Source organism: Oncorhynchus gorbuscha, linkage group LG03 (genome assembly GCF_021184085.1).
Source record: "Oncorhynchus gorbuscha isolate QuinsamMale2020 ecotype Even-year linkage group LG03, OgorEven_v1.0, whole genome shotgun sequence".
Taxonomy (NCBI): Eukaryota; Metazoa; Chordata; class Actinopteri; order Salmoniformes; family Salmonidae; genus Oncorhynchus; species Oncorhynchus gorbuscha.
Genome location: NC_060175.1, coordinates 60097763 through 60122091, shown reverse-complemented (window position 1 = coordinate 60122091; position 24329 = coordinate 60097763). Strand labels below are relative to the sequence as shown.

The 24329-nt window shown below is 45.6% G+C and overlaps 1 protein-coding gene across 5 annotated transcripts in view; it reads left to right on the top strand.

The window, feature by feature from the left end:
* Positions 1–24329, top strand: part of LOC124031645 (rho GTPase-activating protein 15-like) — a 66579-nt gene that overhangs the window by 2304 nt on the left and 39946 nt on the right. For 2 of the 5 annotated variants that reach the window (XM_046343143.1, XM_046343139.1), the window contains exons 2-5: positions 15897–16316; positions 18285–18486; positions 18651–18875; positions 21589–21752. In XM_046343143.1, coding sequence (XP_046199099.1) covers positions 16023–16316; positions 18285–18486; positions 18651–18875; positions 21589–21752 — 885 coding nt within the window. In that variant the 5' untranslated portion in view covers positions 15897–16022. Of the gene's footprint in view, positions 1–7202; positions 7305–13334; positions 13447–15896; positions 16317–18284; positions 18487–18650; positions 18876–21588; positions 21753–24329 lie in introns of those variants that run through there. The other 3 variants (XM_046343140.1, XM_046343141.1, XM_046343142.1) reach the window with 3 other exon arrangements.

Genomic DNA, 24329 nt, shown 5'->3' with positions numbered 1-24329 from the left:
GTTTGTTTATCTATGTTAGTTTTTGTGTTCGGCCTAGTATGGTTCTCAATCAGAGGCAGGTGTCGTTAGTTGTCTCTGATTGAGAATCGTACTTAGGTAGCCTGGGTTTCACTTTTAGTTGGTGGGTGTTTGTTTCCGTGTGAGTGTTCTGGCCACATGGTACTGTTTCGGTTTTGAAAATTCACGTTGTTATTTTCTGTTTAGTGTTCTGAGTTTGAATTAAAAATCATCATGAACACTTACCACGCTGAGCTTTGGTCCGATCCTTACTCCTCCTCAGACGAAGAGGACGATATCCGTGACAGATTATTGCAATTCGCTCCAGTCACTGGCCGCAGAGAACTGGAAGGAGAGGCGGTCAAAGGAAGAGTTGGCTTTGGGGATGACCAGTGAAATATACCTGCTGGAATGTGTGCTACTGGTGGGTGTTGCTATGGTGACCAGTGAGATGAGATAAGGCCATACAAACGCTCCACACCGCGTGGCCGCTGCCACCCTAATCTGGTGGTCCCAGCGCGCACGACCCACATGGAGTTCCAGGTCTCCGGTAGCCTCTGGAACTGCCGATCTGCGGCCAACAAGGCAGAGTTCATCTCAGCCTATGCCTCCCTCCAGTCCCTCGACTTCTTGGCACTGACAGAAACATGGATCACCACAGATAACACTGCTACTCCTACTGCTCTCTCTTCGTCCGCCCACGTGTTCTCGCACACCCGAGAGCTTCTGGTCAGCGGGGTGGTGGCATCGGGATCCTTATCTCTCCCAAGTGGTCATTCTCTCTTTCTCCCTTACCCATCTGTCTATCGCCTCCTTTGAATTTCATGCTGTCACAGTTACCAGCCCTTTCAAGCTTAACATCCTTATCATTTATCGCCCTCCAGGTCCCCTCGGAGAGTTCATCAATGAGCTTGATGCATTGATAAGCTCCTTTCCTGAGGACGGCTCACCTCTCACAGTTCTGGGCGACTTTAACCTCCCCCGTCTACCTTTGACTCATTCCTCTCTGCCTCCTTCTTTCCACTCCTCTCCTCTTTTGACCTCACCCTCTCACCTTCCCCCCTACTCACAAGGCAGGCAATACGCTCGACCTCATCTTTACTAGATGCTGTTCTTCCACTAACCTCATTGCAACTCCCCTCCAAGTCTCCGACCACTACCTTGTATCCTTTTCCCTCTCGCTCTCATCCAACACTTCCCACACTGCCCCTACTCGGATGGTATCGCGCCGTCCCAACCTTCGCTCTCTCTCCCCCCGCTACTCTCTCCTCTTCCATCCTATCATCTCTTCCCTCTGCTCAAACCTTCTCCAACCTATCTCCTGATTCTGCCTCCTCAACCCTCCTCTCCTCCCTTTCTGCATCCTTTGACTCTCTATGTCCCCTATCTTCCAGGCCGGCTCGGTCCTCCCCTCCCGCTCCGTGGCTTGATGACTCATTGCGAGCTCACAGAACAGGGCTCCGGGCAGCCGAGCGGAAATGGAGGAAAACTCGCCTCCCTGCGGACCTGGCATCCTTTCGCTCCCTCCTCTCTACATTTTCCTCCTCTGTCTCTGCTGCTAAAACCACTTTCTACCACTCTAAATTCAAGCATCTGCCTCTAACCCTAGGAAGCTCTTTGCCACCTTCTCCTCCCTCCTGAATCCTCCTCCCCCTCCCCCCTCCTCCCTCTCTGCAGATGACTTCGTCAACCATTTTGAAAAGAAGGTCGACGACATCCGATCCTCGTTTGCTAAGTCAAACGACACCGCTGGTTCTGCTCACACTGCCCTACCCTGTGCTCTGACCTCTTTCTCCCCTCTCTCTCCAGATGAAATCTCGCGTCTTGTGACGGCCGGCCGCCCAACAACCTGCCCGCTCGACCCTATCCCCTCCTCTCTTCTCCAGACCATTTCCGGAGACCTTCTCCCTTACCTCACCTCGCTCATCAACTTATCCCTGACCGCTGGCTACGTCCCTTCCGTCTTCAAGAGAGCGAGAGTTGCACCCCTTCTGAAAAAACCTACACTCGATCCCTCCGATGTCAACAACTACAGACCAGTATCCCTTCTTTCTTTTCTCTCCAAAACTCTTGAACATGCCGTCCTTGGTCAGCTCTCCCGCTATCTCTCTCAGAATGACCTTCTTGATCCAAATCAGTCAGGTTTCAAGACTAGTCATTCAACTGAGACTGCTCTTCTCTGTATCACGGAGCGCTCCGCACCGCTAAAGCTAACTCTCTCTCCTCTGCTCTCATCCTTCTAGACCTATCGGCTGCCTTCGATACTGTGAACCATCAGATCCTCCTCTCCACCCTCTCCGAGTTGGGCATCTCCGGCGCGGCCCACGCTTGGATTGCGTCCTACCTGACAGGTCGCTCCTACCAGGTGGCGTGGCGAGAATCTGTCTCCTCACCACGCGCTCTCACCACTGGTGTCCCCCAGGGCTCTGTTCTAGGCCCTCTCCTATTCTCGCTATACACCAAGTCACTTGGCTCTGTCATAACCTCACATGGTCTCTCCTATCATTGCTATGCAGACGACACACAATTAATCTTCTCCTTTCCCCCTTCTGATGACCAGGTGGCGAATCGCATCTCTGCATGTCTGGCAGACATATCAGTGTGGATGACGGATCACCACCTCAAGCTGAACCGGCAAGACGGAGCTGCTCTTCCTCCCGGGGAAGGACTGCCCGTTCCATGATCTCGCCATCACGGTTGACAACTCCATTGTGTCCTCCTCCCAGAGCGCTAAGAACCTTGGCGTGATCCTGGACAACTCCCTGTCGTTCTCAACTAACATCAAGACGGTGGCCCGTTCCTGTAGGTTCATGCTCTACAACATCCGCAGAGTACGACCCTGCCTCACACAGGAAGCGGCGCAGGTCCTAATCCAGGCACTTGTCATCTCCCGTCTGGATTACTGCAACTCGCTGTTGGCTGGGCTCCCTGCCTGTGCCATTAAACCCCTACAACTCATCCAGAATGCCGCAGCCCGTCTAGTGTTCAACCTTCCCAAGTTCTCTCTCACGTCACCCCGCTCCTCCGCTCTCTCCACTGGCTTCCAGTTGAAGCTCGCATCCGCTACAAGACCATGGTGCTTGCCTACGGAGCTGTGAGGGGAACGGCACCTCAGTACCTCCAGGCTCTGATCAGGCCCTACACCCAAATAAGGGCACTGCGTTCATCCACCTCTGGCCTGCTCGTCTCCCTACCACTGAGGAAGTACAGTTCCCGCTCAGCCCAGTCAAAACTGTTCGCTGCTCTGGCTCCCCAATGGTGGAACAAACTCCCTCACGACGCCAGGACAGCGGAGTCAATCACCACCTTCCGGAGACACCTGAAACCCCACCTCTTTAAGGAATACTTAGGATAGGATAAAGTAATCCTTCTCACCCCCCCCCCCCCTTAAAATATTTAGATGCACTATTGTAAAGTGGCTGTTCCACTGGATGTCATAAGGTGAATGCACCAATTTGTAAGTCGCTCTGGATAAGAGCGTCTGCTAAATGACTTAAATGTAAATGTAAATAAGGCAGAGCTTTACCTAGCAAACACTTATATAGATGACCTGGAGCAAGTGGGTTTGGCAACGAATATGTAGCGAGGACCAGCCAACGAGAGCAGTGGTGGGTAGTATATGGGGCTTTGGTGACAAAACGGATGGCACTGTGATAGACTGCATCCAGTTTGCTGAGTAAAGTGTTGGAGGCTATTTTGTAAATGACATCGCTGAAGTCAAGGATCGGTAGGATAGTCAGTTTTACGAGGGTGTGTTTGGCAGCATGAGTGAAGGAGGCTTTGTTGCGGAATAGGAAGCCGATTCTAGATTTAACTTTGGATTGGAGAGTTCACTGTCTAGCCAGACACCTAGATATTTATAGTTGTCCACATATTCTAAGTCAGAACCGTCCAGAGTAGTGATGTTAGTTGGGCGGGCGGGCGTGGGCAGAGATCGATTGAAGAGTATGCATTTCATTTTATTTAAGAGCAGTTGGAGGCCACGGAAGGAGTGTTGTATGGCGTTGAAGCTCGTTTAGAGGTTTGTTAACACAGTGTCCAAAGAAGGGCCAGAAGTATACAGAATTGTGTCGTCTGCATAGAGGTGGATCAAAGAATCACCCACAGCAAGAGTGACATCATTGATATATACAGAGAAAAGAGTCAGCCCGAGAATTGAACCCTGTGGCACCCCCATAGAGACTGTCAGAGGTCCGGACAACAGGTCCTCCGATTTGACACACTGAACTCTATCAGAGAAGTAGTTGGTGAACCAGGCGAGGCAGTCATTAGAGAAACCAAGGCTGTTGAGTCTGGCGATTAGAATACGGTGATTGACAGAGTCGAAAGCATTGGCCAGGTCGATGGGACTTCAGGAAACAGCAGAGGGAACACCCCCCTATCCACATCGATGGAACAGTAGTGGAGAGGGTAGCTAGTTTTAAGTTCCTCGGCATACACATCACAGACAAACTGAATTGGTCCACTCACACTGACAGCGTCGTGAAGAAGGCGCAGCAGCGCCTATTCAACCTCAGGAGGCTGAAGAAATTTGGCTTGTCACCAAAAGAACTCACAAACTTCTACAGATGCACAATCGAGAGCATCCTGGCGGGCTGTATCACCGCCTGGTACGGCAACTGCTCCGCCCTCAACCGTAAGGCTCTCCAGAGGGTAGTGAGGACTGCACAACGCATCACCGGGGGCAAACTACCTGCCCTCCAGGACACCTACACCACCCGTTGTTACAGGAAGGCCATAAAGATCATCAAGGACATCAACCACCCGAACCACTGCCTGTTCACCCCGCTATCATCCAGAAGGCGAGGTCAGTACAGGTGCATCAAAGCTGGGACCGAGAGACTGAAAAACAGCTTCTATCTCAAGGCCATCAGACTGTTAAACAGCCACCACTAACACTGAGTGGCTGCTGCCAACACACTGTCATTGACACTGACCCAACTCCAGCCATTTTAATAATGGGAATTGATGGGAAATGATGTAAATATATCACTAGCCACTTTAAACAATGCTACCTTATATAATGTTACTTACCCTACATTATTCATCTCATATGCATATGTATATACTGTACTCTACATCATCGACTGCATCCTTATGTAACACATGTATCACTAGCCACTTTAACTATGCCACTTTGTTTACTTTGTCTACACACTCATCTCATATGTATATACTGTACTCGATACCATCTACTGTATGCTGCTCTGTACCATCACTCATTCATATATCCTTATGTACATGTTCCTTATCCCCTTACACTGTGTATAAGACAGTAGTTTTGGAATTGTTAGTTAGATTACTTGTTGGTTATCACTGCATTGTCGGAACTAGAAGCACAAGCATTTCGCTACACTCGCATTAACATCTGCTAACCATGTGTATGTGACAAATAAAATTTGATTTGATTTGATTTGATTTGAAGACGGCTGCACAGTACTGTCTTTTATCGATGGCAGTTATGATATCGTTTAGGACCTTGAGCGTGCGTGGCTGAGGTGCACCCGTGACCATTTCGGAAACCAGATTGCATAGCGGAGAAGGTACGGTAGGATTCAAAATGGTCGGTGATCTGCTTGTTCACTTGGCTTTCGAAGACTTTAGAAAGGCAGGGAATGATGGATATAGGTCTGTAATAGTTTGCGTCTAGAGTGTCTCCCCCTTTGAAGAGGGGGATGACCGCGGCTGCTTTTCAATCTTTAGGAATCTCAGACGATACGAAAGAGAGGTTGAACAGACTAGTAATAGGGGTTGCAACAATGGCGGCGGATAATTTTAGAAAGAGAAGGTCCAGATTGTCTAGCCCAGCTGATTTGTAGGGATCCAGCTCTTTCAGTACATCAGATGTCTGTATTTGGGTGAAGGAGAAGCGAGGGGGGGGGGGGGTGGCTTGGGCCAGTTGCTGCGGGGTGTGCAGAGCTGTTGGCCGGGGTTGGGTTAGCCAGGTGGAAAGCATGGCCAGCCGTAAAGAAATGCTTATTGAAATTCTCGATTATCGTGGATTTGTCAGTGGTGCCTGTTTCCTACTCTCAGTGCAGTGGGCAGCTGGGAGGAGGTACTCTTATTTCCATGGACTTTACAGTGTCCCAAAACAGTGTGCCTCCCTGCCATCCCTGGTGGATCAATGGTCTCTTTGCTTTTCACATTAACATCAAGTAGGGGATGTGATTCTGGGTGTCGAGATTACTCTGTTGAAAACATGCTGTTTTGGGTTCATTGGTGAATCTCAGTCTTTAGCCTATTGAGAAGAGATTGTGCTGGATTGAAGTAGTGTCCTATGGAGATAATTTTTGTGTGGCAGCCAGTGGTTTCCAGATTGTAATGAGTACAGGATTATTGTTTTGGGATTGGGATATTTGGGTAATCTGGAGAATTACTATGGTCACTGTCAGTGTGCGTGTGTGTGCGCGTGCGTGTGTGTGTGTGTGTGTGCGTGCGTGTGCGTATGTCTGAATGCATATGTCTGCATGCATAGGTGTGTGCGTGTGTTTTTAAGCTCAGTGCTATCTATCAGTGTGATTGTCTGCAGCAGTGACCTTCTCTGGGGAGAGAGAGGGAAGTAACACAGGCCACAACAGGACAGGCCACAGAAATCCCCGAAATGCCACTCCACTGATCTTCTTTTAAAGCTCACAGCCAAAACACAATTTCTTAGTGTAGTTGTATGTTGTTCATCCCTCACATGCTGTCCAAATCCCTCACACGGACTCTTTCATCTGACAGAAGGTTAGACCCTTTTACTGGTCTTACTGCAGTCCTACAAACAGACAGACAGTGAGCGGGATGGGGAGAGAGGTAGAGGTAGAGTGAGATAATGTCATACAGACATCATGTTTGAACTGTTTATACCATATACACTTTTCTAGGAACCTGTACTAAACACTATAAATGATTGTGCTTATCTGTGTAGCCACTGTGTTTGAATCTGCATTACCCAGAGAGGTTTAATGCACTGCAATGGTCCCTGGCGGTATCACACACTCTGTGAGTGATTCACTCTCTGTGATGTTACTATTGCAGAAAGTGGGTCTTTGACTTTGCTGATAGCTTGTGACAGCTCTGTGCCTCACTCCCATCCCTGGTGGATCAATGGTCTCTGTACTTTTCGTCAGAAACATCAATGAATGAGCTGCAGGCTTCTGAGAGGGGCAGGGAGGCCTGTGGGAGTCAGACTGAGGCTCAGCCAATGATGTGTGTATCTATGGGCTCAGCCTCTCTAGTCTTCACCCAGGTTGCTGGAGTCATAGGAAGATTATATGTCTATGGTTGGAGTGCTGTTTGAGTTCAGAACCTTCTGGAAATGAAAGGTTGGTTCTAATTCTTCCCATTTCTTGAAAACTGCTATGTTTCTTTCACCCCTGATGATTTGAAAAGTTAGATTTAAACAAAGAAATCCATTTGAAATGCAGGAAATAACAGTATGAGTTGCAGCCGAACTGGATTTGTGCTGAGAGTTGTTCTATTGTTGCATTGAAAGATACAGATCTAATTACTAGTTTCATTTATTTTTAGAAAATATCTATTTTTAAATGCTGTCCCACCTTTTGATATCACAACCAAACATACACATTAAAAGACTGTAGAATGAATGTTCCTTAAAGACATACTCCAGAACTTTGGCAACTCCTGCTTTGGGCTGGATGTGTCAATGTGTAGATCATTGTTGCATAATTAGTGTCTTACCTTAATTAGCCATGAAATCCCTGGTTTGAAAGCAACTGTTTTTCTGGAGGCTGTGCTGATCCATTTTCCCCCACGTGGGCCTGCCGCCTAGCAATTCCCGTTCAACTAATGAGCTTTAGCCCCTCGCCATATGAATGATGGCTAGCAAAGTACATATCATGCACCCACAGCAGAGCGAGAGAGAGCAATGACGTGGTGAGATGTACATCTGTCCAAATGAAAGATAGCAAGCCATATATTAGCTATGGGGATTCTTTAATAATGTAACAGCACGGGCAACGCCATTGAGGCTATCTCCATTTTTAAGTTGCTTGCACTATGCTCTACCAATTGAGCTACAGAGACCCACAAAAAGTGTAGAGTATTAAGATGCATAGCCAGCAGGGTGGCTCCAACCCTCCAAGATCCCAAACATTGACATTTATTTGACCAAAACATAGATGTTGTCACGCCCTGGTCGAAGTAATGTATGTTTGTCTTCATTTATTTGGTCAGGCCAGGGTGTGACATGGGTTATTGTGGTGCGTTTTTGTCATGGGGTTTTTGTGGGGTGTCTAGCATAGTCTATGGCTGCCTGTGGCGGTTCTCAATCAGAGTCAGGTGACTATCGTTGTCTCTGATTGGGAACCATATTTAGGCAGCCATATTCTTTGAGTGTTTCGTGGGTGATTGTTCCTGTCTCTGTGTTTGTAGTCACCAGATAGGCTGTATAGGTTTTCACATTCCGTTTGTTGTTTTTGTATTGTTCGTGTTTTTTCTCTTTATTAAAGATGTATCGAACTAACCACGCTGCATTTTGGTCCGACTCTCCTTCGACGGAAGAAAACCGTAACAGATGTCTTTAATGTGCTACACTGTACTGCACTATACTGCAATGTACTGTACTCTACTTACTGAGCGTACTGTGCTGTACTCTACTGTGATCTAGTCTACTGTATTGTACCGTACTCAAGTTTACTCTATGAGTTTCTTACAATTGAAGAAAGGGCCAATGGACTCTTGATCTAGTGGCCTTGGTCTGGATACCACTCATTATCACATACAGTTGAAGTCGGAAGTTTACATACACTTAGGTTGGAGTCAAATCCACAAATTTCTTGTTAACAAACTACAGTTTTAGCAAGTCGGTTAGGGCATCTACTTTGTGCATTGTCACGCCTTGGTCTTAGTATTTTGTGTTTTCTTTATATATTTGGTCAGGCCAGGGTGTGACGGGTTATTGTGGTGTGTTTTTTGTCTTGGGGTTTTGTGGGGCGTCGACGTAGTCTATGGCTGCCTGAGGCGGTTCTCAATCAGAGTCAGGTGATTTTCGTTGTCTCTGATTGGGAACCATATTTAGGCAGCCATATTCTGTGAGTGTTTTCGTGGGTGATTGTTCCTGTCTCTGTGTTAGTTATTCACCAGATAGGCTGTAATAGGTTTCGCGTTTCGTTTGTTGTTTTTGTTATTAAGTTATTAACATGAGTAAGGCCTACCTACCTTCCAGGCCTTACCTTCAAACTCAGTGCCTCTTTGCTTGACATCATGGGGAAATCAAAAGAAATCAGGCCAGAACTCAGAAAAAAATGTAGACCTCCACAAGTCTGGTTCGTCCTTAGGAGCAATTTCCAAAAACAAAACAATAGTACGGAAGGACCACGCAGCCGTCATACCGCTCAGGAAGGAGACGCGTTCTGTCTCCTGGAGATGAACATACTTTGGTGTGAAAAGTGCAAATCCATCCCAGAACAACAGCAAAGGACCTTGTGAAGATGCTGGAGGAAACAGGTATAAAAGTATCTATATCCACAGTAAAACAAGTTCTATATTGACATAACCTGAAAGGCCGCTCAGCAAGGAAGAAGCCACTGTTCCAAATCCGCCATAAAAAAGCCAGACTACGGTTTGCAACTGCACATGGGGACAAAGATCTTACTTTTTGGAGAAATGTCCTCTGGTCTGATGAAACAAAAATAGAACTGTTTGGCCTTCATGACCATCGTTATGTTTGGAGGAAAAAGGGGGAGGCGTGCAAGCCGAAGAACACCAACCCAACCGTGAAGCACTGGGCTGGCAGCATCATGATGTGGTGTTGCTTTGCTGCAGGAGGGACTGGTGCACTTCACAAAATAGATGGCTTCACGAGGAAGGAAAATGATGTGGATATATTGAAGCAACATCTCAAGACATCAGTCAGGAAGTTAAAGCTTGATTGCAAAATGGATCTTTCAACTAACTTGACCCGAGACAGGGAATTCTTACTCGTATTAAGTGTCTGGAATTGTGAAAAACTGAGTTTAAATGTATTGGGCTAAGGTGTACGTAAACTTCCGACTACAACTGTACATTTGGTATTTCAACTGTCTGGGTCTGGATCTTGGGACCAACGTCCTGGCAAAAAGTTTGGTCTTGGCTCCTCGATATTACTGGAGGCTTTGGTTTACTAACCATAGGCAACCCAATTGAAAGAAGATAATGCTTTTTGATAATTTGCTGATCACTCCCAGCCCATAGGAATAACCACCCAGCGGACTAATTTTAAATGGTGGAAGCTCTCAATTGCAATGTCTATACTAAAATGAGTTACCTCGATCTAGAGATCTCCATTTAATCTCTATGATGGACACTTGATGCAGATAACCCTGTTATTTTTCCAAAATAATTATTTAGAGGCATAAGTAATTCAGTCAATCCAACAGGTTTCAGATTCATACAATCCACATTGAGTATTTTACAGAGAACAATACAGAGTATATCTATCTAAATTTTATTTATTTTTATTTATTTATTTCACCTTTATTTAACCTTTATTTAACCAGGTAGGCAAGTTGAGAACAAGTTCTCATTTACAATTGCGACCTGGCAAAATGCAATGTAAAGGTTTAAAAAAAATATGGTTAAAAATCATGTCTTTACTATTTTATTAATTTGGTATGCAAGTACAATTTCTAAAATGATTATGTTATAGAAGGTTAATCAAAATGATCACTACTGTGCCTGGTTCTCCCTTTACTGCAACTTTTACACTATGTTTTAGTAGTGACAAATTTAGTGGGGTTGTAAGGAATTCAGGTAAATATTTTTAATATGCAGTAAAACAAAGTGTGTGAGTAGTATATATGTCTACCTAACATACTGTATGCTGGAAGACATGTCTGCTGAAAGTTTGGTAAAAATAGGATACAAATGTGATTTTTTTACCCAATCCCTAGTTTGTAACTCTTATACAGAATGCCCCATATAGGGGATAGGATGCCATTTGGAACAAAACCTTACTATAATGCTAAGCTGCATGTCCCTAATGATCCTAAAAAGAGAAGCCTGAACCTGATATGGCCTTCGCCCTGCTGGCAAATTTTAGTAAGCATTAGTTAGGATTTTAAATTATATCACATTGCATAAACCAACGTAAGAATGCAGTATTGGCTTAGTAATAATATGAATCTGTTTTAAACAAGTTTCACTATGAATTCCAATATACATACTGTACATGCAATTTTAAACTCAATCAAGCTATTTCTGAATAGCTTGGTGAGGTTTTGGATAATATTGCCTGAAAGTTACATGCTATAATACTCGCAAAGGCATTTAGTAAATCAGACAGGTCATTTAGTCCTTATTGAGTAACAGCCACAGGTTGTGAATGGTTGCTACATAGATTTGCCATAATGCTGAGTGCTACTTGTTAACGCATGCACGCACACACAAAATGTATTAAGTAGATCACCCTCTCTCTCTCTCTCTCTCTCTCTCTCTCTCTCTCTCTCTCTCTCTCTCTCTCTCTCTCTCTCTGAATTGTATTATTTCTGAGCATCCAGCAGGCTTTTTTTCTGCCCTCCTTCGTTTCATAAACAAAACAATAACAAATGTGCTGGGGCGAACAGTGGCGCTGTTTCCCTAATGCGGATTCCAGCTTTAACCAAGCTGCAAGCCAAGGTTAAATCTAGGCTTGGTTTTCTGTATCGTAATCACGCCTCCTTCACCCCATCTGCCAAACGAACCTTGATTCAGATGACCATCCTACCCAACACTTTTATTCCCCGCCCCCTGCCCCACAGGATGCTTTTTGCCACTTGACAGGCATTATTGTAAATAAGTTCTTATCTTAATTGCCTGGTAAAGTAAATGAAATTACAATAATCATGCTCCTCTTCCAGCACCTCAATCTTTCTCTAATCCTGACAGGCTAGTCTCCGACAGGGACCCATATTGACCCTAAATGGAATCCTATGCCCTGGTCAAAAATAGTACACTATTTAGGGGTTAAAGTGACATTTTGGACGCATCACCTCCAGAGAGTGTTTCAGTGATTCAGTGTCTCTCTCTCTGGTCTGCTCATCAATGATTCACACAGCAGTGAGAGCTGAGAGGATGAGAAGCTGTTTTGGCCCGGGATGTAACAGCCCCATGCAGGGATGTACCAGCTCAGTCAGTTAGGACAATCTTCACAGCTTATCTTCAAATAGTAGTCAGTGTCATTGCAGGGTGGAATGGCAGGGAGGGACAACTTTTGGTCCTTTGACAATTATCAACTTAATATTTGTGTTTAAATTTAGTGTGGATTAACAAAAACAAGGACAATTTAATCTAGGCTAATCCATGATAACTGGCACATCAACAGCAGCTAGAGAGACAGACTAGCAATTAGGACTATACCCCGTAGTTTGTGGAAAGTGTGACATTTCCAACTTTCTCCATTCCGCTTCTTCCTGACTCCCCTGAAAGGCTAGAAAATAAAAATAGAGTAAGAGAATGCATTGTGTCTCTGTGGGTCTATGGGTCAGGCATGATACCCAAGGACATATAACTCATACCCATAGAAACAGAATTCCATATCTCAGACCCAATGACTCTAATGGGGTTTCCCTTTCTATTTCTATGCTCATAGTACAACCAGCACGTCACGCAAATCTAATGTGATTTCCAAGTAGTGGCAGTGACAAATTACACTTCTTTCCCAAGTGTTCATTGTTGCGTGGTCTTTGTTCTAGTTGGAGTTGGAGTTAGACTTGAGCAGTTTTAAGGCCTAGCTCTGTTGATTTGGCAGTTGGCTCTGTTGACCATTCAGACAGCTCTGAGCTATAAGCACGGAACAATAATCAATGGCTGGATGATCAGTGAGGCGAATGGCCTAGGCTGTTTGCGACACGTGACAGGGGCCAAACACACACGAACACACACACACGCAGGAAGGCATGCACGGAGGCAGAGGCCCACACACATATACTCTTCTGGCAAATTGGTCCTGAATGGGAGGGTAGCATTAGTTACTAGGGTTCACTGAGCTCATCCAAGATCCGTCAACTGGGATTAGGAGTGTGTGTGTGTGTGTGTGTGTGTGTGTGTGTGTGTGTGTGTGTGTGTGTGTGTGTGTGTGTGTGTGTGTGTGTGTGTGTGTGTGTGTGTGTGTGTGTGTGTGTGTGTGTGTGTGTGTGTGTGTGTGTGTGTGTGTGTGTGTGTGTGTGTGTGTGTGTGTGTGTGTGTGCGCGTGTGAGTGCGTTTGTGTGGCGCATTTGTGTGTGCCTTAGTGTGTGTGTCAGTTGGCTGTGCCACTAGCCTCGTTAACTCTCTATTGGGTAGTCCCCTAATCCTCCCTAAAGCAGAGCAGATGATAAGACTCGCTGCTGGGCTAACGTATGACTGACTAGTCCAATGTGTCTTCATTGTTTTGAAAGGTTGACTGTTGACTGGCCAGCTGGGATGTTAGTACTGTGGCAGATTGCATCATAACCCCCCCACCGTTACTGCTGACCAGCTAACCTCAAGACTGACCACCGCACAGACATGGTGATTAGATCTACGTCTCTCTCATATACATTAATTTGTGCAGGCATGCATTCACAATATAATACACGCACAAGAGTGCATGCAGTCTACAGTGTAACTGGATGTTGATGTCTGTCTGAGCTGGACTGTTATTTCTCTCTCTATCTTTATCTGTTTCTCTATTTTTCTCATTCTCTCTCTCTCCCTCTCTCGCTCGCGTTCCCTCTCTCTCTCCTTTTCTCTGAACACCCCACCTCTCTCTCTCTCTCTCTCTCTCTCTCTCTCTCTCTCTCTCTCTCTCTCTCTCTCTCTCTCTCTCTCTCTCTCTCTCTCTCCACTGTTGTTGTTGTTGCCAGGCCTGAGTCATGTGGGGCCCTCTCTAACTGGCACAGCCTGGCATGGGGGTTAGCTAACTGTCAGCTTCACCCACCCCAGTTCTGAGGGTCCGTCTGCCAGCATATGTGTCTCTCTCACTGTCTGTCTGTTTGGGTGTGGGGCTTTAGTCTCAGTTCTCAGAACCCAGAACCAAATCTCTTGTGGGTTGGCCAACTATATTTATATAAATAGTATGTCACAAGATAGCAGTCTCAACCTGGCTTTCTCTCTCCATGCTCGTATTATTGGCCAACCTGTTGGCCAACATGGTCATAACAGGGTTAGCAATCTCATTTGTTTCCTAATTTGACTCATTCTGGTATTGAGTGGAACAGACATAGCGATGGCCACCAGTGTCGAAAGCTGCAGAGGAAAAAGAAAAAGATGAGAAATATGACCCCGCCATAAACTCTGGATGTTGATGCTCTGAAAGTGGTTTCCTGTTTTTGTGCTTGCCCTGCTTCTGGTCTGCTTTATATCTCACACGTATGTATGTATGTATGTATGTATGTATGTATGTATGTATGTATGTATGTATGTATGTATGTATGTATGTATGTATGTATGTATGTATGTATGTATGTATGTATGTATGTATGTATGTATGCATGTATGCATGTATGCATGTATGCATGTATGCATGTATGCATGCATGTGTATGCATGTATGCATGTATGCATGTATGCATGTATGCATGTGTTTCCAATATGGGGGATTGGAAATGATGCAGACAAATACATTGATGGAAGTGACAATCTATCCGCAATATTAAATCTGATCCACCCCCCCAAAAAATAAGAAAAGATTTAAGCAAATATAAATAGACTTGTTGTTTCAAAATCTCCTGCTAGAGCTTCTGATAGAAGTCTAGACATAGTCAATGGATGGATGGATGGATGGATAGACGGAGAGATAGAATGCTAGGATCCAGTCTCGGAACACATATGTGAGGGAATTGGGAATCCCATCAGCTTTGATGCTTTACCTGCTGTGTTTACTCTTGTCAGCTGGCGCACACTAAAACAGTATACACACACACACACACACACACACACACACACACACACACACACACACACACACACACACACACACACACACACACACACACACACACACACACACACACACACACACACACACACACACACACACACACACACACACACACACACACACACACACACACACACACACACACACACACACACACACACACACAGGCCTCACATAGTGCTTTTTTAAACTAAAGTGCTGCTGTGCTGTGGATTATGAGAGATAGAGATCTTTTTGAAACCTTTTTGAGTGCAATATTTACTGTGCGAGAGGGAGAGAGAAGATAGAGAGAGGAGGGAGAGAGGGAGGGTGAGAGAGAGAAAAGGCCTCAGCCTCTCTGCCGGTCTGGAACTACTGCTGTGGGCTGCTCTCAGGATCTCAGTCTCAAATGGGTGTTCTGTTATGTAAGTGGGTCTGGTAAGGGCAGAGTTGTAAATGTGTGTGTATGTGTTGTTATGGTTGGTCGGTGGACAGTTTTAGTTGTCTGATGATGCCATGGATAAAAAGGATTTAGATACTGGTTGGTTGATCAGCACACTTTTTTCTCTCTCTCTAATTGCATGAGCTCCGTTAAACAAATGAAGGATTGCAAATCAATTGCAATGCCCTCTTTTTAGAATACAATTGCTTTGTAACATAATTACTACTTGCTGTTTATATTATGCGATGAAATGGTGTGGATCCGTAACGTTTGTTTGCCGGTTAGTACACAGCTTTGTTGTGTATTAAGGCCTTGTATAGGGGTGGCAGGTATCCTAGCGGTTAAAAGCATTGGGCCAATAACCGAACGATCGCTGGTTTGAATCCCAGAACAGACTAGGTGAAAAATCTGTCGATATGCCTTTGAACAACACACTTAACCCTAATTACTCATGTAATTGGAGAAGAGCGTCTGCTAAATGACTAACATGTAAATGTATAGAGATCTAAGTTTAATATTGGGGTCTGAGATGATGATATTAAATGGTGTGGATATGTGATGCTTGCCATATTTTGTCCATATTTACATTTAACCCAGTTCTGTTCTGTTTGTGTTTCAGAGCATGGCGCTGGCCTGGCAACAGTCATCGCCGTTACCCCGTGCCAGTGTCACCTGTGACCCCACCCTCGCCACCCTTCCCCTTGTCCCCAACACCCCCCACTGAGCCCCAGTTCATCCATCCACCATGCTGTCAGGCAGCTGGCGCCGCTCCCCAATAGCCTCACCCGCCAAGCCCTCAGCCACCACCAGAGGGAGTATTACCAGTGTGAGCAGCGTATCCAGCAGGGGGAGCCGTGCCAGTGTAAGCAGCAGTGTTAGCAGTGTGAGTGTGCCTACTGTGTGTGGCGTCCCCAGTGGCACGGTGGTGTTGGAGGCTCAGTATGACTACCAGTACCGCGGGGCAGATGGACGACAGGTCTGCATCCGAGAAGGGGAGCGGTTTATTCTGCTCAGGAAGACTAACACTGACTGGTGGCAGGTAAGGACATCCTGTGTGGCTCGTTTGGTACGAGCGTGGTGCTAGGAATCCAGCTGGGATTGCATATTATAAAATGTATTTGGAAAATCCTTACTTCCACTTAAGTCAAATTTAAACTTAGTCATGTATGGATGTCAATGGAAGCTACGTGAAAATTTGACTGAAATGAACGTTAGGATTTGCCCCTAAATCGTTCTAGATAAGAGCATCTGCTTAATGGCATATATACTGAACAAAAATATAAACACAACATGTAAAGTGTTGGTCCCATGTTTCATGAGCTGCAATAAAAGATCCCAGAAATGTTGCATACGCCCAAGAAGCTTGTGCACAAATTTGTTTGCATCTCTATCAGTGAGCATTTCTCCTTTGCCAAGATAACCCATACACCTGACAGGTGTGGCATATCAAGAAGCAGATTAAACAGCATGATCTTTACACAGGTGCACCTTTTGCTGCGAACAATAGTTTTGTCACACAACAAAATACCACAGATGCCTCTAGTTTTGAATGTGCTTGCAATTGCTGACTGAAGGAATGTCCACCAGAGCTGTTGCCAGAGAATATATGTTAATTTCTCTACCATAAGCCGCCTCCAATGTAATTTTATAGAATTTGTTAATACACCACCTGGCCTCACAACTGCAGACCATGTATAACCACGCCAGCCCAGGACCTCCACATCCGGCTTCTTCACCTGTGGGATCGTCTGAGACCAGCCAGATAGCTGATGAAACTGTGGGTTTGCACAACCAAAGAATTTCTGCACAAACTGTCAGAAACCATCTCAGGGAAGCTCATCTGCAAGCTCGTTGTCCTCACCGGGTTCTTGACCTGACTGCAGTTCGACGTCGTAACCAACTTCAATGGACTAAAGCTCACCTTCGATGGCCACTGGCATGCTGGAGAAGTGTGCTCTTCATGGATGAATCCCGGTTTCAACTGAACCGGGCAGATGGCGTCATATGGGCAAGCGGTTTGCTAATGTCAACGTTGTGAACAGAGTGCCCCATGGTGGCGGTGGGGTTATGGTATGGGCAGGCATAAATCAAATCAAATCAAATTTTATTTGTCACGTGCGCCGAATACAACATGTGTAGTAGACCTTAAAGTGAAATGCTTACTTACAGGCTCTAACCAATAATGCAAAAAAGGCATTGGGTGAACAATAGGTAAGTAAAGAAATCAAACAACAGTGAAAAGAGGCTATATACAGTAGCTAGGCCACAAAAGTAGTGAGGCTACATACAGACACCGGTTAGTTAGGCTGATTGAGGTAGTATGTGCATGTAGATATGGTTAAAGTGACTATGCATATATAATGAACAGAGTAGCAGTAGAGGGGTTGGGGGGATTACGGACAACGAACACAATTGCATTTTATCGATGGCAATTTGAATGCACAGAGATATCGTGACGAGATCCTGAGGCCCATTGTTGTGCCATTCATCTGCCGCCATCACCTCATATTTCAGCATGATAATGCATGGACCCATGTCACAAGGATCTGTACACAATTTTACGAAGCTGAAAATGTCTCAGTTCTTCCATGGCCTGCATACACACCAAACATGTCACCCATTGAGCATGTTTGGGATGCTCTGGATCTATGTGTACGACAGCGTGTTCCAGTTCCCGCCAATATCCAGTAACTTCACACAGTCATTGAAAAGAAGTGGGATATCACTCCACAGGCCACAATCAACAGCCTGATCAACACTATGCGAAGGAGATGTGTCACACTGCTTGAGGAAAATGGCGGTCACACCAGATACTGACTGGTTTTCACTACTATTTTAAAGGTGTCTGTGACTAATAGATGCATATCTGTAAAATCCATTTATTAGGGCATTATTTATTTATTTCAATTGACTGATTTCCTTATATGAACTGTAACTCAGTAAAATCTTTGAAATTGTTGCGTTTTGCGTTTATATCTTTGTTCAGTGTATATATTTTTATTACCAGGTTCGGAGGATTGGTGCAGCCAGTAAAGCCAAACCCCTGTATGTCCCGGCTACGTATGTGGTGGAGGTGCCCATCACTCCTCTGTCGTCAGTACGACAACATGTCAACAACAATATGTCAAACCACGGCAACATGAGACTCCTGACCCGGTCATCTCTCTCTCCCTGCTCTAACTACCAGTACTCAGGTACGGGGGTGTGGGGTGAGTACGGGGAGGGGGTGGAATGGGGTGGGGTTGTGTGTGTGTTTTCTGTGTCATACGGTCAATTAATCTCCATGGTCCCTTAGCTAATACAAACATGTAATAAACACACACATCGATCTTATTTCGTTCACTCTTCTCCCTCTCCTCTCCTTCCACAACAGTGGCCAAAACCTTCTGTCGTTCCATGGAGGACATCAACTCTCACAGTGCCTTCAGAGGAGTCAACTGTCACAGCCCTACACCAGGTCTGGGAGGAGGAGGGGGCCACTTCCCAACCATGCCCCTCGCTGCGCTCCTCTCCAACACTGCTACCTATTCCACCGGACAACTGATGGTCCCTGGGGGCCCCCAGACCCCCATGGGCCACTCGGCCCCCATCCCCCGAAGTAAGATTTTTCTTGATAATTAAAGTACATACAGTACAAGGCTGGCTTTGACTTCATGGTCTTAATGCTTCAATTGTTGTGGCCATTTATGGGTGGTGCTATCGACTTTTCGTTTTTGGACTACATAGAAGGCTGCTCCAGCCGGAGACAACAACACATACATTGCATTCGGAAAGTATTCATACCCCTTGACTTTTTCCACATTTTGTTATGTTACAGCTTTATTCTAAAATGGTTCAATTGCTTTCCCCTCATCAATCTATACACAATAACCCATAATGACAAAGCAAAAACAGATTTTTCAGATTTCCACAATGTGATATGTCACGAGAATCGGATGGGAGCACAGGAATTCCTTCAGGTGCCTCAATGCCGCTTCAGCCTCATCCGGACATTTCACTGTTTTTGGGAGGAGGGCCCTGGTCAGATCGGTAAGGGGGGAAGCTATAGCCGCAAAGTTGGGGATTAAAACTAGTACCTGTAGATCTTGGCTTGGGCACGCTGGGCCTTCTCCATATGTTCCCTTAGCACTGGCCATATGCCTGTCATCCGCTCCTTCATCCTTTTTACGTGTTACACTATGCTGCGTAAGGGGGTCGGTTGGGCTTTCCACACCTCCTTGGTGAGATCCAGTAGGTCGCGTGGTATCCTCCTGTAGAGGAGTTCAAAAGGGGAAACCCCAGTAGAGGCTTGGGGCACTTCTCGGATCGAGAACATTAGGTGGGGTAGTACCTGGTCCCAGTTCTTCCCATCCCACTCAATGACCTTCCGCAGAATTTGTTTGAGCGTCTTTTTGAACCGTTCGACGAGCCCATCAGTCTACAGGTGAAAGACAGAAGTCTGGATCTGCTTTATCTGTAGGAGAGCACACAACGCTTTCATTAGTCGGGACATGAACTTGGTACCTTGGTCGGTCAGGATCTCGTTCGGGATGCGCACCTGGCTGAAGAGGTGGAACAGCTCCCAGGCGATTCCCTTGGAGATTGCCGCCGATAGGGGAATGGCCTCGGGATATCGGGTGGCATAATCACTATTACCAGGATGTACCGGTGTACTCGGGACATTTTTACCAGGGGCCCACTATGTCCACGGCGATGTGTTCAAACGGCACTCCGACGATTGGTAGGGGTACCAGCGGGTTCTGGAAGTGTGCTTTTTCCCTGATCCACTGCTATCACTTGAGCTGCTGTGGCTTTCAAGTTCAGATCCTCCCACTGGGTGGTCCCGAACTGTCCCCTCAGGGGGATCAGGGCAGGTGTCTCAGTGTTTCCCTCAAACTCGAGGAGGGGGAGCATGGGCTCCTCATCAGGTTATTCACCAGGTAAGGTTGGTTCCGGCGCCCCGTTGGACCCCAACTCCGGGTCGGTAGGCAAACACTTACTTCAGGGCTGCGCAGACGCCGGTCCGTCCCCACTCTCGTCCGTCTGGCAGCTTCTTTGTGGTGTTACGATGGTGGCCTACCCGGTCGAATACCGCTTGTTGTCATCGACTCCTCTTGACCTGGGCAATTCCATGCGAGGTGAATCCCACGATGGTTTGGTTGTCCTCCTGTCCCCTCCGACGGGTCTCCCCCTGGTGGCTTGTCCACGGTACACCACAATAAGTATTCAGACCCTTTACTCGTACTTTGTTGAAGCACCTTTGGCAGCGATTACAGCCTTGAGTCTTCTTGGGTATGCAAGCTTGGCATACCTATATTTGGGACATTTCTCCTATTCTTCTCTGCAGATCCTCTAACGCTCTGTCAGGTTGGATGGGGAGTGTCACTGCACAGCTATTTTCAGGTCTCTCTAGAGATCGGGTTCAAGTCCGGGCTCTGGCTGGGCTACTCAAGGAAATTCAGAGACTTCTCCCGAAGCCAACCCTGCGTTGTCTTGGCTTTGTGATTAGTCTCGCTGTCCTGTTGGAAGGTGTATCTTTGATCTCTACTTTGCTCCGTTCATCTTCCCTTGATCCTGACTAAACACCCAGTCACTGCCGCTAACAAACATCCCCACAGCATGATGCTTGGCATTCAGGCCAAAAAGTCTTAATTTCATCAGACTAGAGAAATGTGTTTCTCATGGTCTGAGAGTCTTTAGGTGCATTTTGGCAAACTCCAAGTGGGCTGTCTTGTGTCTTTTACTGAGGAGTGGCTTTCATTTGGTCACTCTACCATAAAGGCCTGATTACTGGAGTGCTGCAGAGATGGTTGTCCTTCTGGAATCTGTGCCTCGAAAGCAATCCTGTCTTGGAGCTCTACGGACAATTCCTTCGACCTCATGGCTTAGTTTTTGCTCTGACATGCTCTGTCAACGGTGAGACAGGTGTGTGCCTTTCCAATCCCGTCCAATAAATAGAATTTACCACAGATGGACTCCAATCAAGTTTTTGAAACATCTCAAGGATGATCAATGGAAACAGGATCCACCTGAGCTAAATTTCGAGTCTCATAGAAAAGCATCTTAAAACCTATGTAAATAAGGTATTTCTGTTTTTTATTTTTAATACATTTTCAAAAATGTCTAAAAACCTGTTTTTGCTTTCATTATGGGGTATTGTATGTAGATTGATAAAGAAATAAATTAATTAAATACATTTTAGAATACTGTAACGTAACAACATGATAGAGTCAAGGGGTTTGAATTATTTCCGAATGCACCGAGCATGACATTAAAATGATTAAGGATAATACATAGAGCCTGATTACCTTTTTCCCACTTTGGTCCTTTAGGTAAGAGCTCCAGCAACCTGCCGAACCCTTATGAGGAGATCGAGGTGAGGGAAATGGGGCTCGAGATGGGGCTCAGTGGATGGAGCACGCCCATCGGTGGTGCTGCCAAGTCCCTCAGCCAGTGGGAAATGGCAGAGGCCACCCGCAGACACAGCCATCTGCAGGTAAGACTGGGCCAAGATACAGACACACACAGACAGGACACACCCAGACACACACAGATAGAGGAAACATGCAGACAAGAGGCATAGGTTTGAGCTATGCTACTTCATATAGCCTTGGCCAACACACCACGACACACAGACAGGTACTGTATGCTACTCCAGAAAGACACACGGACAGAGAGACTAGAGCTATGCTACTTCAGATTCATATGTACATCATTTGGGAAGTGAAGTTATAACTAGTCTCATACCATACACCTATGTGCTGTTGCCAACTCTTCTATCGTTGTCATTCCATGTATGGCTTAATGATGAGGCTATATAATAACAGTGATAGACTAATTATACCATTGCATCGAGTAGCTGGCTATCGCACACGTGAGATTAGGTTCTGGGTGCCGACCGAGGTAATCCTTCAACAGGTACTGATGATGGTTGTGGTAAAACAAACATGTTGATTTGTGATAACAAATAAACCATTTAGCTTTTTGTTAGAGCCAACATCCATTCATATTAAAACAACTGCCAAGTTAGAGTCCAGGCAGGATGGTTTTTGGATGGCGTTCAAAAAGCCACTCCGTGAGTGAACATGAATGTCGTAATTTTATGAGAGTTGACATCTAGCCCTGTATTTTTCTTGTCTCTGGATGGGCCATCTCTCTTTCTTTCCTCTCTTACTTATTATCCCTCGATCCATCTCTGCGCCTCCTTCCTCCCTCCCCCCCCTCTCTCTCCCAAGGGCTCTTCTTCTCTCTCTCTCTCTCTCTCTCTCTCTCTCTCTCTCTCTCTCTCTCTCTCTCTCTCTCTCTCTCGTCTCTAAGCTCAGTAAGCAGGATTAGAGCAACATCCATGTCACATGCTCCTATTTTCCCTCAAAACACACGCACAAACACACATGGGAATGTTAATGTTGTCTTAATATAAGCCACAATAAAAGTCCTGCCATCTCCCAGAATGGCACAGAAGAGGCTGAAAGCTTTTTTGCAATAGCTGTCTACTAGCTCTGTGGCTCCACAATAATGTAAATCTGCCATGGTTCAAATGAGCCCTCCTGCCCCTAAGTGAACACCTGCTACTGGCCATGCATGCCATACTTTACATGCACCACTTGCACGAACACACACACACACACACACCCTTACAGAGGTACAAATGTACAAATGACCTTGACTAACCTGTACATTGACTCGGTACCGGTAGCCCCTGTATATACAGTTGAAGTTGGAAGTTTACATACACTTAGGTTGGAGTCATCAAAACTAGTTTTTCAACAACTCCACAAATTTCTTGTTAACAAACTATAGTTTTGACAAGTCGGTGAGGACATCTACTTTGTGCATGACACAAGTAATTTTTCCAGACAATTGTTTCCAGACAGATTATTTCACTTATAATTCAGTGTATCACAATGCCAGTGGGTCAGAAGTTTGCATACAATAAGTTGACTGTGCCTTTAAACAGCTTGGAAAATTCCAGAAAATGATGTCATGGCTTTGGAAGCTTCTGATAATTTGAGTCATTTGGAGGTGCACCTGTGGATGTATTTAAAGGCCTACCTTCAAACTCAGTGCCTATTTGCTTGACATCATGGGAAAATCAAAAGAAATCAGCCAAGACCTCAGAAAAAAAAATGTAGACCTCAACAAGTCTGGTCCATCCTTGGGAGCAATTTCCAAACACCTGAACGTACCACATCCATCTATACAAACCATAGCACACAAGTATAAACACCATCAGACCACTCAGCCATCATACTACTCAAGTAGGAGACATGTTCTGTCTCCTAGAGATGAACATACTTTGGTGCGAAAAGTGTAAATCAATCCCAGAACAACAGCAAAGGACCTTGTGAAGATGCTGGAGGAAACGGATAAGTATCTATATCCACAGTAAAACAAGTCCTATATCGACATAACCTGAAAGGCCGCTCAGCAAGGAAGAAGCCACCTCTCCAAACCCACCATAGAAAGCCAGACTATGGTTTGCAACTGCACATGGGCATGAAGATCATACTTTTTGGAGAAATGTCCTCCGGTCTGATGAAACATAAATAGAACAGTTTGGCCATAATGACCATCGTTATGTTTGGAGGAAAAAGGGTAGAGGCTTGCAAGCCGAAGAATCCCATCCCAACCGTGAAGCACTGGGGTGGTAGCATCATGTTGTAGGGGAGCTTTGCTGCAGGAGGGACTGGTGCACTTCACAAAATAGATGGCATCATGAGGTAGGAAAATTATGTGGATATATTGAAGCAACATCTCAAGACATCAGTCAGGAAGTTAAAGCTTGGGTGCAAATGGGTCTTCCAAATGGCCCCAATGACCCCATGCATACTTCCAAAGTTGTGGCAAAATGGCTTAAGGACAACAAAGTCAAGGTATTGGAGTGGCCATCACAAAGCCCTGACCTCAATCCCATAGAAAATGTGTGTGCAGAACTGAAAAATTGTGTGCGGGCAAGGAGGCCTACAAACCTGACTCAGTTACACCAGCTCTGTCAGGAGGAATGGGCCAAAATTCACCCAATTTATTGTGGGAAGCTTGTGGAAGGCTACCCAAAACATTTGACCCAAGTTAA